The following is a 23481-nucleotide window of genomic DNA, read 5'->3' on the forward strand; positions in this document are numbered from 1 at the left end:
TTGACATTATATTTATGCAGTCACGGATTTACACAAAACCTACTTCATTCGACGTCTCTTGCACAGGTTGCTAAATCCTTATTGGTTATTTGATAATTATAAAATGTTTAATAAGAATAAAATTGTAAAATAAAACAGTTGTAACATCCATAATTTAGTTTCTATGCTATAGTTAAATATAATAATTGTCTTATAGGTTATATATTTGTCTAAAGTTTAACCACGGATGTAAACAGAATATAACGTTACTCAGAATGCGGTAGTCCACGGATGTAAACAGAATATAACGTTACTCAGAATGAGGTAGTCAACTGTGCAGAAAAGAACTTTGCGGCACAGAAACGTCACTTTTCTGCACACTAATGTCAAATATCTTATACTGTGAGAAAATATCAAGTTTGCTAACATAAAACCGTGCAGAAAAGTGCACTTTGAATAGTGGTTGTAGAAAAACTAATTTTTACGTCCAAAAACGAAAATATGCCTCATGTGGGGTTGTAGAACTTACTACGGGGAAAGATTATTGGTCTTGTGGAGCAAGTAATGTTCTCAGAGGGACATAGCTGCAGAGCTAGGCGTAACACAGGGCGTTCTGTCCAAAACCTATGCTAGGTAACATGAACTAGGAAAGCTTAAAAATAAAGCAAGGGAAAGTCGCCAAAAAGTAATAACGGCTCGCCACGATCGTTTAATTGTCCAACCAGCTGGAAGATACCCAACCATTTCTCACCAGCAGCTCCAAAGACAGCTTTTGGAAGCTACAGGTGTAACTGTTTCAGTTGAAACGATAAGAAGAGGAGTTGGTACCAAGAAGTATACAGCAGGGGACAGTTATGGGTTCCCGAGTTATCCAAGCAGCACAAGATTGATCGCCTAAATTGGTGTCTTCACCACCAAAACTGGAACATTGTGAATTGACAAAATCTGCTATTTTCAGAAAAAGTCAGGATTTGTGTAAAATCAGATGACCCACTAAATTGTGTACTTAGAGGTCGAGGAAGACAAGCAAGAACGAAAACTCTCAGATCTGTTCTCAAATATAAAAGGGGAAGTGTAATGTTCTGGAGAGGAATCTGTGATCCGTAAAAAACTCCTTTAATTTTCATCCAATCAACTTTAACTGCTCACAGGTATGTTGATAACCAGTGGTTAGGCTCTGGAGAGGTGCCACAGAAAAATTTAATTTTCTTGCATGATAATGGACCTCCACATACCATTAGAATGACCATAGACATCATTGAAGCAGAAGGTATCCCTTGTTTGGAGTGATCTGCTTGCTCACCCGAGCTTAACTATATGCAGTATTTGTGGCATATGCTCTAAAGAAAAATTAGAGCCTGCCGGGATAATCCACAGAACACCGCACGACTAGTACAAGCTGCTCTTGAAGAATGTAGCAACCTACCACAACAAAATGTTGATAATTTGATTAAGAGCGTGTCCACGCAAACTGAAGCTTGCATAAGGACTAGAGGTGATAACACTGACTGCCAAAAAAAAAAAAAACAAACAAAATAAATAAAAACAATTTAAACATTATTCGTTTTACATTGAAATTTTTTATGCTATTGACTTTAAAACAAGTAGTTTCAATTTGTTTTTTTTTAAATATTTATTGTTTTATTTAATTGTTATGTATTTGTTATTAGGTAAATTGCTTTAAAATACATGTGTTCGTTTTTTTAAATCCGCACGAAATAATAAGAAATATCAGATGATTCCATATTAGCTTGGTTGTGTGTAGATCCAAAAAATATAAGAAACTGTTACTAGAATGTAAATTATTGTTGTACAAACAATTATTGTTTGACAACTTTTATTTTCATTTTATTTTTTGCCTGTCAATCGTAAAGTGATGCATGCCAGAATATATTTTTGAATCTTAGATTAATATACAAAACAGAAGGGGAATAGCTGTTGAACGTTTCTGACTACAGCTTCATCAGCTTGGCGTAGAAAAGCGAGTCGAGGGTACGGATATTCAACATACTGTATTTCCGGTAATTTTGATCTGATTAATTTTTCATTTAAAATAATAAAAAAATCTAAAATGTAAAAATTTTCAAACCATACCCCTTTAATATTCCTACACAAAAAAAATAAATTCCTTAAGAAACGCCTGCACAAAAAATAATGTAGGTAACATAATCAAACAGTGGTTTTATAGGGCAGTCAATGAGGGTATGTGGCTCCGAATTCTGTCCTACTATATCGATTTACGTGATATTTTCACAGTAAGTAGGGAATAGCCCAAGAAACAAAGTCTACCCTATGCTGATGTGTGATTTTGTCTTGGGGGCGGTTCCCACCCCTTCTCGGGGGTGGAAAACTTTTTGCTTAAATAACTACGGAAGTTGCTAGAGAATCTAATATTAAGCAAAAACTGTTCTATAATTTTTTTTTCGAAAACTCAATACTTTTTGAGTTATTCCTTGTTGAAAATTGGCCATTTTCATTGAAACATTATTACGGTTGAAAATTTGTTAGTAACGTTTGTTATTGTTTGAGTTTTGGTTATTTAGTAACCGATTATTTTGTCATTGGAGGGTGTATAGTTTGTATGTTTGGATGTATATGCTTTTTGTGTGAGTCAGTGAGAGAAGATTTTTGTTGTAGAGAGTTTTATTTTTGAAAGCCTTGGTAGAAAATCAACAACGTTCATTCTTTTTCAATAGATAGATTTTGAGAAAGCACTTGAAGCCTGGTCGGCGATTTGAATTCTCAGTTTTTAATTGAAAATGGTAGTTTCTCGATCCTTTGATGGGATGTACTGAGAATTCTTTTATTGAGGTTTCCGTTGGTGTGCTGGAAATTTGGGGCACGTGAAGATTTTTGTTTGGAAAAACCTCAAAAGATTAATTTGATGTTTGTTAATGGCCAGGCTGAGAGTTGTTTAATGGAATTTGAATATTAAAGGGTGTTCCGGTAGTACAATAATTGTATGTATTTATCGATCCTGTTTGAAGAAGTTGTAATATAAGTACATTTACATTTAGCAGATTTAGTACATTTTGAAGTTTTATATTTGACGTTTAACCATTTGACATTGTGACAAAATTTAAGGAAGATTTCAGTGTGTTTATCCAGGCAAATGGTTTGTTATTGAAGAAAAAAGACGGTAACAGATTTTATTTTATTTTATGGGAGAAAACAAGAAGAAACAAGGTACAATTTAGTTTGGGTTAAATTGGTCTAAAAAGGGGACAAAATAACAAGATTTTTTTATATTTATGTGAAGGAAACAGCTGGTTCTGGTTTATCTTTTTTTTGTTAAATTAATTTCCTACTTCTGTTCTTATAAACTGTTGAAATCAAAATTAATTATTTGTATTTAAAAAGGAATTTAAATTTATGTTGACATTACATTCTCTATAGTTATCTAGTGTTTTATTTGAACTGTTATGTCTCATGCTCTCTCTAAATCTAACCAACTTATTAAAAATAATAATTCCGACTGAGAAATAGCTGTGGTAACATAACACCTTTTCAAACGGTTTTATGCGAATATCTTAAAAACTATGCATTATAACACAAAAAGAGATATGGTAAGTGAAAAAAAACTTGTTTTTTTGGTGCATTCTCTTTAGGTGTATAATGCTACCAATAACTTTTGTTGTCCTTGAAAAGGCCTTTAAAATAAGCAATATTAAATGTCGATTACATCCAAACTATGCGAGATAAACTGTAAAAAAATGAGAAGTATATTCAACCCCTCACCCACAAGAATTTAAATGCATCGTTTTCCTTCTGCAATACATTTTACTATAGTGTTCTTTTTATGTTCAAAAAGTTGGGCGGGTTTAAAATGAATGGTTTTTGAAAAAAATAAGATCAAATTATTGAGCGCATTTTTAAATTTTCTTAAAAATCTTCCTTTTTCTCCATGTAACTCGAAAATGATAAGAGATGCCAAAAAAAAAGATGCCATACAAAAATGAAGGTCTCTTCTAGATAAACATTTTGATTTTATTTTTTATAACAGTACCTATCTCTTATCATTTTCAAGTTACATGGAGAAAAAGAAGATTTTTAAGAAAATTTAAATATGCGCTTTATAATTTGATCTTATTTTTTTCAAAAACCATTCATTTTAAACCCGCTCAACTTTTTGAACATAAAAGTGACACTGTAGTTAAATGTATTGTAGAAGGAAAACTATGCATTTAAATTCTTGTGGGTGAGGAGTTAAATAAACTTCTCAATTTTTTTCTTAAAATTCGTTAGTCATCATTTTTTGCAGCATATCTCGCTTAGTTTGAATGTAATTGACATTTAATATTTCTTATTTGAAAGGACTTTTCAAGCAAAATAAAAGGTATTGGTAGCAATACATAAAATCGACGGTTTCTCTGTTATTTCAAGTTGAATACACTGCTTTGAGCATGCACCAGAAAAACAAACTCTTTTTTCCTACCATATCTCTTTTTCTGTTATAACTAGAAGATTGAGGAAGGACCGAATCTCTTTGTTTTTTTTATGAGCTACGCTACAAAAATGTTTTATATAATTTTTTTAGTTAGATGCATTGTTTTTAAGGTATTCGCAAAAAACCGTTTGAAAAGGCCAATTTATTTATATTTCAATGAAAATGGCCAATTTTCATCCACGAATAACTCAAAAAGTATTGAGTTTTCGAAAAAAAATTATGGAACAGTTTTTGCTTAGAATTGGGTTCTCTAGCTACTTCCGTAGTTGTTTAACCAAAAAAAATTTCACCCCCGAGGAGGGGTGGGAACCGCCCCCAAGACAAAAGCACACATCGGCATAGGGTAGACTTTGAATAAGAAGATATTTTCAGGCTATTCCTAAAATTTCATTAAAATTCATGCAGTAGGATAGAATTCGGAGGTAATAACCTGTTCTTGCTCTCATTAACTGCCCTATTACGAGATTCTCAGGATTTCAGGACTCGTCTTCGGCTTATCCTGGAAACGTTCTACATTACTTACGTAAACTACCATTAATACATGCCCTTTTTTAACCTATGCAGATCTTTTTTTGGCACACGCAATGTTTTTCTGATCATTTCGTGTACAACCATTATAAAACCCTGATATTACAGCGGCACACTAACTCTTTTAACTTTAAACATAACAAATTTTCAGGAAAATATGTGATTTTGCCACGTAAAGTTGATTTTTTATCATAAAATACCCATAATATAAATGAAGTAGTTTCCCTTTGCCTGAAGGAAAAAATTTATATTGCAGATTACGTATGGTAATGACGTAAAGGTTTACAACATAGTTAAATTATGACGTTTATCAACAGATTTATGGAAAATGTGGACATTAACCTTCGGGTATTCTGGAAAGGAAAACAAATTTACCCTTGCGTTGCGTGTTTATGTGTTATTTTGAGTAATTGTTGGTAAAATATGTGTCACACACATTAAAACAAATTGATTGATTTTTATCATATTAGGAATAAATTAGTACATTTTAGCGCAAAAAAATCGACTTAAAATATTTTGCGAAAGTACATCTGTTTAAATCTAAAAGTGTAAAAAATATTTACGTAATAATAGTGTACAATTATTATAGTTTTTAAGGTACCAAGGGTATTATAAGGATAATAACGCTTGAGCTCAATGTTGTATATACTGAGGGCCTTTGGCCCGAGGGATATACGTTGGCCGAAAGCGTTATTATCTATAATACCCAAGGTGCCTTCAACGTTTAATATCCGACTAAATTATTCTTTATATGCAAAACATTTAAATGAATTTTGAAATAATTAATTTTCAAATAAATATATTTTTCTGTAGCCGTCTGTAGCCGTTCTGTAGCGATTTTTCTGTATAAGTATATTTTGGGTAGCTAGGTAACGGCTTTGACAATAACATCAACTTTGTATTTTATTATGACAACGCTTCTTATTTAAGATTACCAAATAGTAATAGTAACCAAATTAATATCTCATAAAATATGTTTGAATGAATATGAATGTGAATGTTTCTTAGCCGGAGCATCCTTATCGTACTTTTTATAATGTGTAAGTAAAGAACAGGCAAGAAACACCTTCTTAAAAATGCGACAGTTACTCACTGCCCGCAATCTTGATCTGTCCCTACGATACCGCATGATAAAGTGTTATGTATTAGTGTACTGTTGCACGGCGTGGAAGCTTGAACGTTAAGAGTCAGCTCGTTACGACGTTTAGAGAGCTTTGAGATGTGGGTATTTCGTCGTATGCTGAAAATTACATGGACCGACCGCGTTCGACATGAAGAAGTTTTAAGGCGTATGAATAGAGAACGTGAACTCACAGAAAATGTCAAGAAATGTAAAACATCTTATCTTGGACACATATTTAGACACGACAGGTAAAAGTTCCTAAAACTTATTTTGCAAGGGAAAATAAAAGGAAGACGCGGCCCGGGTAGACGACAAATGACCTGGCTGCGCAACATCAAAGAATCTACAGTATAGAATCTACAGTAAAGAATCTACTTTCAAAGTCTAATAATCATCATCATCATTTGGCTCTAAAACTCTATGTGAGTCTTGGCCGCGTTTACTATTTCCCTCCATTGTTGTCGGTCCTAAGCAGCTATTTCCCATTGCTGTACTCCCATTTTGCGTAGATCACTGGCTACTGCGTCCTTCCACCTCTTTCTTGGGCGACCAACTAACCTTTTTCCATCGGGCCTTTCCCAGAATATGGCGTTCAGAAGTCTTTCGTCACTTGATCTTAGCACGTGACCCGCCCATCGTATTCTGTTGGCTTTAATGTAACGTACTATGTTTTAATCTCCATATATTGTCTGGAGTTCATCATTGTGTCTTATTCTTCATTCTGCTGTTGTCTCTTCTCTGCAAGGCCCATAGATAGTCCGCAGTATCTTTCTTTCAAGTACCAGTAATTTTGTCGTTTCCCGCTGATTCAGAGTCCATGTTTCGCTTCCATACGTAATTGTGGGACGAATTATTGTCTTATATACTCTTATTTTTGCTGGTCTTGGGAGTATTTTTGATTTAAGTAGGGTCCTTAATGAGTAATATGCCCTATTTCCTGCAATGATCCTGGCTGCCACGTCCTTTTCATGTTTATTTTCCGATGTTATAATCGCTCCCAGCTACTTAAATTCTTTGACGACTTCAAAATTTTATTCACTAATTGTTACGTTTTGTCTAACCCTTGGTCTTGAGTTATTCGTAACCACCATGTACTTGGTCTTGTCCTCGTTGACCTTAAGACCAACTTCCTTGGCTCCGATCTCGAATAGGGTGAAAACTTCATTTGCATCTCTGGTGGATTGTGCAATTGTGTCCACGTCATCTGCAAAGGCTAATAGTATTTTTGATCCTTGGGCGGCAGATCCGTTTGTCAGTTGTGGCTGAGCTTTCCTTACTGCATATTCCAGTGCGAAGTTAAACAGCAGGGGGCGAGAGGATCTCCTTGTCTAAGCCCGGTGTCAATGAGGAATTCCTCCGACGTGGTGCTGCCAATTCTGATTCGTGCGGAAGCGTTCTCCGTACTCACCGTTGCTAATCGTACCAGCTTTCCAGGTACTCCCATTTCTACCATAGTCTCCTACAATGCCTCTCTGTTAACAGAATCGTAAGCTTGTTTGAAGTCCACGAAGATTTGGTGTACATCGCGGTTGAATTCGCAGTTTTTTTCACCTGGCGTAGGACGAAAATCTGGTCTATGGTCAACCTTCCCGGTCTGAATCCGCTTTGGTAGTCGCCTATTATTTCCTCTGCGTATGGAGTTAGTCTTCTAAACAGTATTATGGATATAATCTTGTATGTTGTATTAATTAACGATATTCCTCTGTAGTTCCGACATATTTGTTTGTCTCCCTTCTTGTGAATAGGTATTATATGGCTTTCATGCCAGTGTTTCGGTATTTCTTCTCTTTCCCAGACTTCTCTTATAAGATGATATATCTCAAGATGTAGTTTTTCTCCCCCTTTTTATAGTAGTTCCGCCTGTATGCCGTCTCGGCCTGGGCCTTTATGGTTTTTTAGGGACGAAATTGCGGACTTTACTTCAGCTAGAGTGGGCCCTGGTATTTCAGCTTCAGCTAATTGGTACTGTCTTTGTTGCCCTGTCGTTGTGGGGTTTTCCGTATTTAAGAGTTGCTCAAAATACTTTCTCCATTGGCGGCTTATGTCTTCGTCGTCTGTGAGCAAATAAGCAAATGAGCAAAGTCTAATAAGAAAAGCCTAAAATAGAGAAGACTTTGCAGAAGTCATCGCCAACCTTCGCTAAGAACACGGTACACAAAGAAGAAAAAGTAAAATATAATTATGGAGGACGAAGCTTTTTTCCTCAACGTATCAATTAATAATATATTGTTATAATTTTACCGTAACAAACAGTTATATAGTTGCTCCATAAAAGTTCTTTTCCATCATCAAGCATTGCATTCCGTCGCTTTTCACCCACACACACACACACACAGCACTCCAAATCCAAACTCAAAGGATTTGATTCATTTTGGCCTTTTAGTTGGATTAACGTTGCGTTCTCGGAAAGTTGAATTCCGTCGACATTACATGTTTCTCTAATCTTGTTTTGTGCTCAGCTTATCGCAGTTTCTTAGCAGCGATGTGCCTAATTCCGAGATTTCGCTGAAAGGGACGTTTCTGGAGCTAGTATAATTATGTGTCTATGTTGCAGAAACATATATGAATACGTTTTCTGACGTTAAGTACGATGTCATCTATTATTTAGTTCTTATATCGTGGGCATACTGTAAAAACTGACCAAGTCAAATATCGTGCTTTCGAGATAATTGATGCTGAATATTCTGTAATTTTATTTGATTTTTTTTTAAATAATTTTAAAAGGATATGTATTTTTTCTTACCAGGTATGAAATGGTTGAAGTTAGTGATTCTAAGTAGCTCTAAAAATCGCATTAACCTTTTTGTTTTTCGAAAAAAAATTGACTTGGTCACTTTTTGATGTAGAAATTTGCTCAAATTTAAATCATGGTCACAAAAAGATGATTATTTATGAATAATAAATCACAAAGAAAATACTTCTAATTTTATTTATTATTTATTTACAGTGTAAGGCTGAAGTTTCAAATAAAAACATTTACTTTATTTTTTAAATTGGAAAATGGTAACAAAAATGTAAACGTTTCTCTACTAGAATTAATCTGAATCCGAATAGGAGAAGTAGAGCTAATCTGAATCCGAATCGGACAATGCTGATGGCTCTGGAGCAACATCTTCCCACTCTGATGGTATTGACTGATACCCACGCATGGAATTCAGAGGTAGTTGTTCCTGTCCATAGGCGTAACCAGGATGATCCTAAGGGGGGTTACAATTACCTGAAAGGGGGGGGGGGGTTACAACTACTGGAAGGTCTCTGAGGGCTATGGTGTTAAGCGTATAGAGCTCAAAGTACATCCCAATGGGGGGGGGGTTACAACCTCCAAAACCCCCCCTGGTTACGCCTATGTTCCTGTCTACACAATTTTAGAAGATCCTGCTGTTTAAGTTTGGAAATAGGAATTTCTTTGGAGTAAAATAGTAGTTGAATTTCTTTTATAATATTTATAACTCGTTTAGTACGCCCAATTACATTGAACGTAAGAAAGTCTGGATCATTGTACTTAAACAATATATTGCGGTTTGTCTTCCTCATATCACATACATATAATTATTAGCCAATTAACACGATTTCGGTTTTCGTCAATGGTTCTATTTTTAAGAGTACCTACATTAGCAGCTAGATTATTTATATCAAGAAAAGCATTATACCTTAATTCCTGTACGTAATATGCATCACTTTTTTTGTTTTGGCCAGTCTAAAAATGTGTAACTAATCGTGCATAGTGTATACTGGAATATTATTTTTAGCATTTTCTATGGCACTGTGCATGTAATCTACTTCCATGTAAGAATGTCCAGATTCTAAAAAATTATGCTGCACAATATTTAAATTGCTGTTATATAAGATAAAATGAAAGATAAACTTAACATCTATTTTTCCAACACGTGATCGTTCAACAAATAAACATACAACGTATAGATAAAACTAAAATATAGAAAAGTGACCAAGTCATAATATCCAATTGTCGCAGTTCAATGTTGACATGAATAAAATATGAATAATATTTCATGCAAAAGTGACCAAGTCAACATGTTCATTTCTTCCAGTCTGTTGATACGCATACCCAGACATAGACATTTGTATGTTATGTGTGTTGCGGCATCAAACCTTATAATTTTGCCTTGGGAATTTTTTCAGGTATTCGGCTTAGACAAGGAAAGAGAGAGGACGAGTAATCCTATGACCAAAAGTGAAGCCAAACCGACACCAGAGATTTTGATCATCGACGTATCTTTGGGGTATTGTTATGCATTGGGTATTTAAAATGAAAACAGGAAATGTATTTAAAATGAAGAATTTGTGTACGGTAAATGTTTTATTAAGTTGCTCATATTACATACATATGTTTCAATACATACATACGTTTTTATTATGAATTTAACAATTCTTGTAGCGACTCAAGGGTGTCTGCCACTATAACGGTGTCATCAGCGAATCTTATGTTATTTACTGTTCTTCCGTTTATATAGATTCCATCACTTAGTTCCGCTATCGCTTCCTGAAATATGGCTTCACTGTACACGTTAAACAGTAGCGGCGACAGTACACAACCCTGTCTTACCCCTCTCTTTATATCAATATTCTCGGACTCTTGTTCGTCTATCTTTATATTGGCCTTTTGATTCCAATACAGATTGATGAGCATGCGTAGCATGCTTTTGGTTTTATTGATGTCTTCTCTTGATTCAATGCCATAGATCATAATTGGTAGAATAAACACAAAGGTAAAATAGAATTTTTATCGGTTAAGAGGGAAGAGGGAGTATACAATATGTGGATATAAAGATAAAGTCTTTCTCCTAGAAGGGGATGATGTATTCTAGGTTCCTTACCTTTAATAATTGAACAGAAAATCCCATGAAATAAAACAGCGCGAAGTGTAAGAGGTTCACGAACATAGTGGATACCCAGCTTTATACAACAAGCGCTCATCTTGCTCAACTTGCGCTCATCTTGCTCATCTTGCGCTCATAGTAAAAATACTAGTTGATATTACTGTTAAGGCCGGCAACGTAGAAACTCAAAATCTTTCCAAATTAAAAAAATCGTTTCAAAAGTAAAAAAATCGTTCCGAAAATAGATGCTTCCGAACGATTTGTATAGGGAACGATTTGAAGTGGAAATTACGATTTAATAAATCATAATAACGAACGAAATGGTAGGGATGCCCTAGCGACATCTGATAGAACTTTTATTTTTAAATTATTTAATTTAAATTGCATTCCTCAATAAATCATTTTGTTGCGTATAGATCGGGAATTAAAATGCATGAACAGTTATATATTTTTCCACCACACAGCAAACTAGCCATGTAGTAACATGAATTTTACTAAAAATATCCTCCCACATGTCCTTCATATTTTTATTTTCAGAATATATTTATATTTATTGAAAAATTCTGCACCGAAATCCTCCGATGTATATTTCAAATAATTTCTAATGAAGCGAAGAATTTCATCAGGATACGCTTCATAAAATTTCCCATTTCAAATTTTTTCATACGTTTTCAATTTGGATCCCACAAAAACTCGATCAGGAATACATGCAAAATATCGAAAAATCTAAAAAAACGTCCGAACAAAACGTTTTCTCTAATAACTTTTCACGTCAAAATAAGATCCCGCCGTTGTGCGTTCGTAACACCAAATTCCATTTTATTTTGTTCTGATTTCCCTGCTGTCATTCGTCTTTTCCGGTATGTCAAACACCAGGGCCTACTGTTTGTGAATGTAGTTGTAAAAAAGGGAAAAGTTTAGTTCGGGCGGAAAATCGAGCGATTTTCCTAATTCAGACGGTTTTGCATGTTTCCACTAAAATGTTGTTCTGTCCACTTTTGAAATATAAAGAAAAAATCTTTTTTTAATACAAGACACCTTTGATACCTATTCTTTTTAACAAAAAATACGTTTTTTTTTAATGAAAGACATGAAGAATCTACATATCTAAATGGTATAGGCATACTGGCGTTATATTACTTTTTCCGCTGATATTTTTTTTGTATAGAACGATTTTATTGTTTAGTCTAACTAGGGTAGCTGATAGAAAGACGTTCCTACATGTCCTACAGATATGGAGGATGCGTATAAATAAGGTGTTACCAAAATATGTACGCGTGAACCAAAATGGTTCAAACTTAGAGTAGCTGCTATATAATTAGTGACTTAAGGCTACAGGAAAATAATTCTTACAAATTGCCAGGGGATGCTAAGAATATTCGCGAAGATCGCTAGCACACACCAGAAAGTGGAAAACCTAAAAATAAACCAATTATTCAGATCTGTACCTGGAATATTAGAAGTATGTTCGTGATACGCAAAATCCACACTATACAAGCAATGAAGAGGTTAAATATTGATATCGTAGAAATAAGGCGAAATGAGATATAGCCAAAAACATCACTGGAATGAGGTGGAAATTATAATATAGAAAAAGCGTTACTAATGTGGTCTATCACTCAGATCCAATCATCCAGCCTCAAAAGTCCACTGCTGAACATAGGCTTCCTCTCCTCGTTTCCAACCCCATCTATCCTGCGCCGCGCTCATTCAGTTTTTATTTACCTTTCTTAAGTCGTCAATCCATCTTGTAGGCGGTCGACCGACGCTTCTCTTGTCTTCTCTTGGCCTCCATTCCAATAACCTCTTTGTCCATTGCCCATCTGTCATTCTGGCTATGTGTCCTGCCCATCTCCACTTCAACCTGGCTATCCTCTCGATGGCGTCAGTCACCTTTGTTCTTCTCCTGATTTTTTCGTATCTGATTTTGTCTCGCAGAGTTATTCCTAACACTGACCACTCCATTCTTCTCTGCGTGACTCTTAGTTTGGTAGCCGAGGCTTTAGTTAAGGTAAGTGTTTCTGATCCGTACGTCAAGACTGGGAGGACGCACTGATCAAATACCTTTCTCTTTAGGCATGTGGGCAACTCACTTTTAAAAGTTTCTCTCAGTTTTCCAAATGCAGCCCACCCAAGACCGATTCTTCTCTTCGGTTCAAGAGTCTGGTTATCCCTGCCAATCGTAATTTCATGTCCCAGATGTTTATACCTATCTACGAGTTCTATTTCCTTCCCACCAATATTGATGTTCTGGTTGGGTACCAAATTTTTCATTATTTTTGTTTTCGAGATGTTTATATTTAAACCTACATTTTCTGTAGCCACAACGAGTTATTGTACCATCTCTCTTGCCATACCTAGATCCTCAGCTACTATGACTATATCATCGGCGAAACGTAAGTTGTTTAGGTATCCTCCATCTATTTTTATTCCCTTTGTCATCCAATCCAAACTCTTGAAAGCATGTTCTAAGACCGTATTAAAAAGTTTCGGTGACATTGGGTCTCCTTGTCTAACCCCCCGTTCTATTTTTATGCGATTACTGTTAGTATGTAATTTGACAGTGGTTGTTGCCTATAAGTATATTTTATGTAATAATTTTATATACCTATAATCTAGCCTGCATTTTTTAAGAGGAAACAGTAGCGATCAACAGGTAGCGAAGACGCGTTCCAAGATTGCGGCTGTAATTTTGAATATTTTTTCGAGATATTTGGCACACGTATTCGTAATATAATAAAGAATGGCGGTACAGAGCCCAATTTGAAAAATATATTAATATGTGGAAATTACTCTGTAATTAAATACAATGTTAAAAAAACGAGTCTGTACCGCCATTAAGAAGAACAAAAAAATACACTTTCTTCAAATAAACTTTTTTATCCTATGCCTAGATTTTGTGTCATTTTGGAACTACTAAATTTTTTTATTTCATTAGTAGTTCCAAAATGACACAAAATCTAGGCATCGGATAAAAAAGTTTATTTGAAGAAAGTGTATTTTTTTGCTCTTCTTAATGGCGGTACAGGCTCGTTTTTTTAATATTGTGTTTAATTACAGAGTAATTTCCACATATTAATATATTTCAAATTAGGCTCTGTACCGCCATTCTTTATTATATTACGAATACGTGTGCCAAATATCTCAGAAAAAATATTCAAAATTACAGCCGCAATCTTGGAACGCGTTTTGGCTACCTGTTGATTGCTACTGTATCACCTTAAGCGCCTGTAATATTTTGCGAAGCTCAACTGTGTCAAAGGCTTTACGAAAATCGATGAAAATTAGAACTAGATGTTTATTATATTCCACTACTTTCTCTATTAGGGTTTTTATACTTTGTAGATGGTCATTTGTTCCGTAACTTTTTCGGAATCCTGCCAGTTCTCTTGGTTGATAAGTCTCTAACTTTCTTTCCATTCTCTTAACTATTATTCGAGTAAATAACTTATATAAATGGCTCAGGAGGCTAATTGGTCTGTAGTTCTCTAAATTGGCTTTGTCTCCTGCTTTGTGTAATAGAATCATAGTAGCGTTGTTTCAGTGTGTGAATATTGGCGTTGTGAAGGCAGATATTGAAAAGTAGTTTAATTTTTTCAAGTACATATTATATTTTCTCCAATTTTTAGTGATTTTGTTTTTAGTTTTCTGATTTTGCTATATCGGGCATAATCTGATCCTTGATTTAATACCCCAGTTTTTAGTGGAATTGGAGGTTGCGTATTGTCATCTTTTTTTCTTGATTTGTATAACTCTGTGTAGAACTCTAATATTTCATCTCTGTTGTTGTTTCTTTTCCAGTTCTGGTTCTTAATTTGTTGATTTCTATTTTTCCTTTTTGTACACTTTTCTTCAAAACTTTCATGTTCTTATTTTGCTCTATTGCTTGTTTTGTTTTTTCTACATTGTAGTTTCTTATGTCTTTTCTTGTTCTCTTTGTGATCGTCTAATTTATTTGATTTAGCTCTTTTTTGCTGGAACTGTTATCTCCTTTCATCTGTCGTCTTAGTTCGATAAGGGTTTCAGTAGGCTGACTTAGGTAGTAGGTTATTAGTTGACTTATCACTTAGATAGTATGCTACATTTACAAGACCAAAGAAACCCAATCAACATCAATAATATTCAATCCTATAGATAGCTTCAAAGAGGTGGTATCTTGGCTCGCAAATGAGTTAAGTATGCTAGAACTGTACTCCATAGAGGGCAAATGGAGTAATATCAAAACAGCAGTAGACAGCAGCAGCGTCCACCCTGGGAAACAAGAAAAAGGAGAGAAGAGGAGCATGGTTTGATGACGAGTGCAGACAAACAATAGAGGAAAGAAATGAAGCACACAAAATGTACATAACAAGAAGAACACGGGAAAGACGAATATTATTTGAAGTCGCAAGACGGAAAGCAGACAAGATATGTAGAATAAAAAAATGAGCATATGAAAATAGACAAATAGAAAGAATGGAAGAAAATTTCAAAAACAACGAAATTAGAGGGGCTTACGAATACCTAAAAAAGATAAGAAGTGGGTATAAACCTCAAACAAATCTATGTAAATATGAAAGTGGGCAAATAATCAGTGACCAACAGAAAGTTACAGAAACCTGGAAGCATTATTTTCAGACCCTACTTGAAACACAAGTAGACATGGAAGATGAAATGGGTATGAACTACGTAGAAGAGAATGAAGTAGATAATGGAGTAGAAGCTACAACTATAGAGGAAGTTCTCGAAGGTATTAAGGCCCAGAAAAACAATAAAGCCCCGGGAGTTGACGAAATACCAGCAGAATTGTATAAGGTAGGTGATGACCACCTATCAAGTCACATTAACGCGCTCATCAAAGACATATGGCAAGAAGACCCGACGACTGGAAGAAAAGTATAGTATGCCCGATCTATAAAAAAGGAGACAAACTCCAGTGCAAAAATTACCTTAGAATTTCTCTACTATGTACAGCATATAAGGTCCTCACGTATATTATAAACCAGCGGCTCCAACCACTAGCAGAAAATATTATTGGAGGGTATCAGACGGGCTTCCGGCAGGGAAGATCGACACTGGATCAAATATTTGTAGTCAAACAGATCTTGAGCAAATCATGGGACACGATGTTGATGTTCACAACGGGTTTGTAGACTTCAAACAGGCATACGACTCAGTCAAAAGGAACAAACTATACTATATATTGGCTGAATTGGCAATACCACACAAGCTAATAAGACTCATTAAAGTCACAATGGATGAAACTCAGGCATGTGTACGAAGTACGAATACAAAACCACCGGACAGACTTTTTCAAAATTTTGCAGGGACTAAAGCAGGGAGATGGGCTGGCCCCAAAATTGTTTAACCTGGCACTGGAGTATGCGGTTAGTCAAATGCAAACTGAACGAGGAAACCTACTGAACAACCGAACGGTTCAACTGGCCGCTTATGCCGATGATATTAATATTATGAGTAGAACATCAACAGGAGCACAGGAAACATACGCAGAGTTAAAAACACAAACAAAAATGCTAGGTCTGAAAATTAACACAGAAAAAAACAAAAATAATGACTCAGACGAGAAGAAATACAGTCCCACAAAATATTATACATGAAGATGGCATTGAAACGGTTGAAAAGTTTACATACCTGGGAGTAGAAATATATGGCGACGGATCAGAAGATGGAGAAATACGGAAGAGAATAACGCACGCAAACAGAGCTTATTTTGCCCTCTCCCATATATTTCGGTCTAAAAGTGTCCACCGAAATACAAAGATGAGAATCTATAAAACTTTAATTTGACCAATAACATGCTATAGCAGTGAATCCTGGGTCCTGAAAGAAACATCCGAAAACAAACTCGACACATTCGAAAGAAAAGTACTGAGGAGAGAACTAGGACCTGTGAGGGAAAACGGAATCTTCAGAAGTCGATACAATAACGAACTTTATCAACTTTATAAGGAAGTACCCCTGTCAGACTTCATTAGAATACAAAGATTGCAATGGGCCCGACATGTGATAAGAATGGGAGAGGCTACCAAAAAGAGCACTGAACGCTAGAATGCAGGGAAAGAGACCGGTTGGAAAGCCAAAGAAGCGCTGAGAAGACACAGTAAACAGCGACGCACAAGCCCTTTTAGGAGTCCGTGTATGGAGAAGAGCAGCCACAGACCAGCAAGGATGGAGGCAAACAATAAAGGAGGCCAAGGCTCAATTTGGGCTGTAGTGCAGTAGAAGAAGAATGTTCTAATAATAGATATTAAATTTTAGCAGGTCTATACAGAACTACAGGTTATATTAAAGGGCACGAAAAATGTGAGATAACGATAGTCATGGGAGAGCTCAATGCAAATGTGAGAAAATTGAAAACATCATTGGTAAAAACAGATAGGGACTATGGAATGAAAAAAGCGACAGACTATTTCAGTTCTCCCAAGAACAAAATATATCTTTTATGAATAATTTATGGTTCAAACTATCAAATCACATATTGTTCAGTTGGAAATCTTCACAAAATAAAGAAAACATTGAAAACAACAAAGAGAAATTAGATAACTTTGTATACTTTCCCCATTATTATTCAACCTCCACCCAGAGCAGATATTTGCACGAGCTCTGGATATGCCACAAAAAGGTATTAAAATCCACGGAAGAATTGTTCGAAAAGATGCTAAATGCTGACGATAATGGAAAAATGTCATAAGACATGTTGTATGGTACTGAATATTTTGCAGTTAAAAAAAATATATATCAATATATTGCCTTTTTTTTGTATGTGCATCGCCTGTACTAATAATAAAATCTCACGATGTACAGGCATCAATAAAAGACCTGTCCAATTTCTGTTCAAATTCGACTTATACATATATTTAAAGTTAAAGTCTTTTCAAGTAAAAATTTATATCTTACGATGGATTTTCGTCAAGGTCTTATTTATTTACAGGAAAAAGAAAGTTGAGCAAAAAAGAAAGAAATTAAATATACCGAGGACCAAAAAATATTAAAGTATTTTATTGCTTATTTTTATTATACAATTAACCACATTCTGCATTTTTTTATCTACTTCGTAAAGCTAAAGAAACATATCCTCTGTGTTTATTTCTCCATTTCCTCAACCTCCCCCTTGAGGCCCACATTTTACTGTATAAAACACTTAATCACCCCTTTCCTCAGTTGTAGATTTAATACACATTTCGAAGTAATATTAATGTCCTCCGCAAAGGAGCTCCAGCAGCACTAGCTCTAGCCTTCGCCTGATACTAAATCACCATTTATTGTAGCCCTATTGATTTCTAATTATTTTTGCTCTTACATCTAAAAGCTTTCTAGGTGAATTGAACATAAATTTCTCAAAGGACCAGCATATTTTAGAAGAATAAGGTGTTGCAATGCTGATGTGGTTTTGTTCGTTTTACCGTCGGATTTCCGAATGAGGCAAATGGCGTGTGGAAGATTTAACAACTCCAGGAATGGTTATAAATAACGTTTTATTACAAATGCCTGGTGTAGTAAATATTCGAAATTTATAGCAATATTTTTAAGTTTCATATATTATAGTGGAAGAATTTTATGGGTAGCTGGTTGAGAAACCCACTTTTGAAAATGTTTAATAACGCACTGTTAGAAGTGTAATACATTATACAGGGTGTCCCGAAAAGATTGGTCATAAATTATACCACACATTCTGGGGTCAAAAATGGTTCAATTGAACCTATATATATATATATATATATATATATATATACACATATAAACGCTCTTATACAGGCCCGTACAAGATATATTTTGAACGTTTACAAGCCCGCAACTACCTTTTGGAGCCCGACTGCGGGTTTCGAAACGTCGCCCGAGTATCTAACAACCATTGGATTCCCCTTACTTTCTTACCCAACTGGACAAATTTTTGCGAAGGCTTCACAACGTACAGCTTATACATACACTTATACAAAAAGTTTCCAAAATCATGCGGTAGGGGGCGCTTTCGTGTATAAGTTTTATACATTTGAACTATTATATTTAAATAAATCGCTATGAAGCCCGACATTTGACAACGCCGCTGGGCTTGAAAACGTGCGTGAAATTTATTTTCACATATATACCATTAGGCGTAAATCACAATTGTTAGAAGTAAGAACGACACACATATATAAAGATAATCAATCTTAAAAATACTATACAGAGTGCCTAATTCAATAAAGAACACAAACATCGGTGTAGCTTCTCAGGGACACGAGTGGGTAATGCCCACCTTGGAAAAATCGACAGTATTGGTGAAATATAAAGTTCTCCTTCTTTTCATCTTGAAAACAAAATTTGATACAGTATTTAGTATAAAATAAAACAAATACATTGTTTTATAATAAAACACCCTATACCTATATATGTATTGTTAGATATTTCTTTACTCGATTTCATTGAGTAAATTTCCTGCAACAGGTATTACAGATTTAAAAAAAATGTCTGAAAAACCAGAAAATAATACAAAATAATAAATAAAATATTATATTTCGAATTATGGAAAAAAATTTAAACTGAAAATACAAACAGCTGCAAGAAAAAAAAGTACAAAAGTAAATACGAGTACTTCATTAAATATTTGGTTAATAGCTATTTTACATTTTATCTTATTTATAATTAATGCTGAGAATGACTAAAATAATTATTAAACATTGAAATAAAATTAAACGTTTATACTAGCGCAGTGCAAGTCTAAAATATTTAAAGTAAATTAGCAATTGTTTAACCTTTATAACAGTTATAAACAAAAGCTTTCACTGTGGCCCACGTCTTATCCTTGAATAAATCTTTATGTTTTTTCATTATCAACTCGGTTTCTTCTTTTCTCGGAGCTTTTTTGTTTTTTATGTGATCTTTGAAAGCTGTTTTCAATACATTTTTTTGCTCTGAATTCCACTTTCCTCGCTTTCCTTTTTTTATACTATTTTCCCTTTCATCTAAAACATAACAGTTTATCTTTCATTCCACGTTCTTTAAATTCTTAGTTCTGGATAAGGAAAAATAGATAATTACCTAATACCGCATTTTTCATTGCTTGTTCTCCGAATTGCTGTTCCCACGTCTCTTCTATTTCATTTTCATTAATATTTTGATCTAAAAACAATATATATATTAAATCTTCATGCCTGCATATATTAATTTTTTCTAGTAATCCTAATGAAATATCAACCTGATTTGCTAAAGTTACGTGGTGAGTAAAGCATGTTTTAAATTCCTCCATATTTCGTAGATACTAGTTAACGTATTAACTGAAAATTTAAGCATCTATATTTTTTTAACGGGGCGAATTTTGAAAATAAACTGAAATATAAAAATTTTCATTGCACTATTGTTTGTGTTCCGAATCAATATTACAGTAATGAATTTGGCGCAGTACTTCGTGTTCTAATGACAGCAAATAACAAACGATTTCATTAACCTATTAATTTTCAAACAAAATATTCACTTTTACGGTATTGGAATTTATGTTGTTGATTTTACAAAAAACTTTATTGTCATAAAAAAGTTTCCTTCATTCTGGTACCTTAAAAGAAAATAAATAATTATGAATTTCTTACCATGAAATAAAGGTTTTTCTGCTTCAGTCTCATCCAGCAATGATTCATTGTCTGACAGAGTTATTTCGTCAAGGGATTTTCCTTTATACTTTGCTACTTGTCCACTATTAACAGCGATAAGTAATTTGGCAACTTTTGCTGTCTGATACAAGTCTTGAGGAAGCCTACGAGACAGAACTAGTTAAAGTATCAGAAGTACGTACATTTGAGTATGTAGCCAAGTAGACTGACCTTTAGTTTCTGTTTTTTAAAAGAGGATTGGAAAACAGAACTTTCCCATTAAAAATGTATGCGAAATATGGACAGTGCCACAAAAAATAGGTAATAAGCACGGTTTTTAAATAAATAAAGCAAAATGAAAACGTTTTTGTACTACACATGAATTTTTTTAAATCAAAAATGTAGTAGATACTACTTGATTTTGGTGTAACTTGTTTAATTGGAACAAAAGCAATGAAATTAAGATTTTAAACCCCAAATACTATTCTAAACATATAGGTTCGATCCCCTACGGTGTAAGAAGTTTTTTATTTTTTCTTCAGATGTAAGTTGTTGTATTTTTATATAAATAAACTCAAATTGTCATTTATTTATGACCTGTGAATTATGATTCATTATTCACGACTAAATAAAGTTCATCATTATACTTGATAAAACACAAGTGAATGTAGTTTTTAAATGGTCGTTGATAAAAATGATAAAAAAATTGAATTTATAATTACCTATAATACGATTCATGTGTTTTTTTGGTGTGTCCCATGAAAGTAGCAAACTGTTCCATTTCGTCATCCAATATTGATTGCTTGCAATAATGTGGCAATTTGTTTTCTTAAACGGGTTGATGTAAACAGAGTTGTATCCGAAACATCAGCTTTTGTCGCCAGCTTTTTCACAATATGATAGCCACTCAACCACAGCTCTGTGTTAGGATTACCAAATAAATACGGATTTGTCGGAGTCACACAAATACTTCGGAAACTTAGAAGAAGTTCAATGAATTTCTGAAGGTCCGGTGGAAATAAAATTGCAACAGGTCTGCTTCCTTTTCCACCGGTCACTACTCTTTTGTAATTCTTGCACAAAGTTTGTTCAGTTTTTGAAAGACAATCTAGAAACTCGGTTTGCTGGTTTTCACTGACTGTTGAATTATAAGTCTCGGTTTTTAGGTACTGAATTTCCCCAATGCGCTTTCTATTTATTAATAATGTCAATGCTAAGACAGACTCGATCAGCTTTCGATAGTTCAACTTAATGTGGATATTCTTCTTCAATGCATCTGAAGCTTGATGGGCTTCGTTCATTACAAAAGTTTGGAATTTTATAACATCTTGGGTCAATGGCAACAATTTTGGAGAAACATAATTATTTTCCTTTAAATTTTTCAGTGCAAGGCTTGAAATCTCAGATGTCCAATGGTTTTCAATAAGATTTTTTAAACGCTTAATGTCTTTAAGACTTTCTTCGGCAGTAGTACAGATTATAATAGGACTTTTCTGTATAGTATTCTTTGTAGCTATGTCACAAACTTGTTTAAGCGTGGTCCCCATGTGTAGTGCCAAACTGCTCGCTTGAAAGGTTTTGGTTTCTTCACAATATCCGCTAATAACTTTTACAGCTCCGACAATATTATCAAAAAACTGTGGTTTCAAAGCATCAAATAGTAGTTGAATTCCAGTTGTATTTCTCAAACTTATAAGAAGTCGTCCCAATTCTCTCATTTTATTTGAGATAACATTTCTTATTTGAGCACGCTTGTGCTTTCTTAGCAAGCTTTCAGCATATGAGCAAATGAGCATATCTTTCATAGCAGTTCTTGAAATCTCGTCACTTCGCATAATTGGAAAAACTTCTTTTTTTAAACGCAAAGAAGCAAGAAAATCACCGTGTACACCTGAACATACAGTGAATACTTGTGATAAAGATAAATGATTTTCACGTTTGACAGTTTTACATTTAGATCTGGCAGGACATTGCTTTCTATGTCTTCTTAAATACGTTCTTCTAAAGAATCCCATGCAATCGGGGCAAGAAACAAATAATGATGTATCTACATCTTCAGCTTCCTTGGGTCTTCGTACAGGTCTTATATTATTAGTTGATAAGGAACTAACAAAATTTCCCTGACGGCGAATAGCATCTAACAATAATTTTCTTTTGTGGTAATTTGGAGGAAATGACGAAAATTCCTTAACAGCACCTTGATCACAATGTCTTCTAATCAAGTGTCGTGCAAAATGGGTTACATTGTCCAAGCAATACGGACATGTTGTTTTTTTGTCTTGTGAACGACTGAAGTGTGACTCAACTTTAACATGAGAGGGTCCTACAAATTTACCGAAGTTAACTATAAAAGGGTCTACGTGCTTACTTGTAGTTTCTAATTCAAAGCTTTCTTCTTTTGGTTTTAAATTTTGATCAAGCAAGGTAGTAGTTGTGGATATTTCATTAGACTTGTAAGAATAATTGTTGCTTATATATTTTTTTGTTTTTTTGGTACTTTTACCTTCAGCTTTACTAATTCTTTCATAACGTATAAGCGGAAATTCTTCATTTTCCTCATCATCGCTTGAAGGTAGATACTCACTCCCAGAAGATCGAGAAGGTTCTTCCATTTCATCAATATCATAGTTTTCTTTAGATTATTCTGACGGTTCTCTTTGTCTTCGAGTTACATTTCTTAGAGGAGAGTTCGCTCCTAAAATGTCCTTACTGGTGATGTCTGATGGTGGTAGTATTTGTAGATCTTCCAATATAACTATTTTTTTCTCCATTTCTTTATTGGGTCTTTGTCTTCGAGGTACATGTCTAAGAGGAGAGTACGCTTCTAAAATTTTCTCACTGGTGTGGTCTGGTTGCGGTCTTATTTGTTGATCTTCCAATACAACTATTTTTTTATTTATTTCTTCATTGGATTTCTCAATATTGTGTCTCTTAACTAGCTGTACATCTTTTTCTTCATGATCTTCAAAATCATAGACATCTTTTAGCTCCCCTTTTGCAGCA

The 23481-nt window shown here is 34.4% G+C and overlaps 2 protein-coding genes across 4 annotated transcripts in view; one reads left to right on the forward strand and one right to left on the reverse strand.

Annotated features, from left to right (window-relative positions):
* The window catches only part of LOC126887302 (chondroitin sulfate N-acetylgalactosaminyltransferase 2), a 1014890-nt gene that overhangs the window by 142115 nt on the left and 849294 nt on the right, over positions 1-23481 (forward strand). The gene's annotated exons all lie outside the window — the stretch shown is intronic.
* LOC126886322 (uncharacterized) lies at positions 21264-23090 on the reverse strand. The gene has a single exon (XM_050653196.1). The coding sequence runs from the start codon at positions 23088-23090 to the stop codon at positions 21264-21266; it is 1827 nt and encodes a 608-aa protein (XP_050509153.1).

Source organism: Diabrotica virgifera, chromosome 6 (assembly GCF_917563875.1).
Source record: "Diabrotica virgifera virgifera chromosome 6, PGI_DIABVI_V3a".
Classification (NCBI taxonomy): Eukaryota; Metazoa; Arthropoda; class Insecta; order Coleoptera; family Chrysomelidae; genus Diabrotica; species Diabrotica virgifera.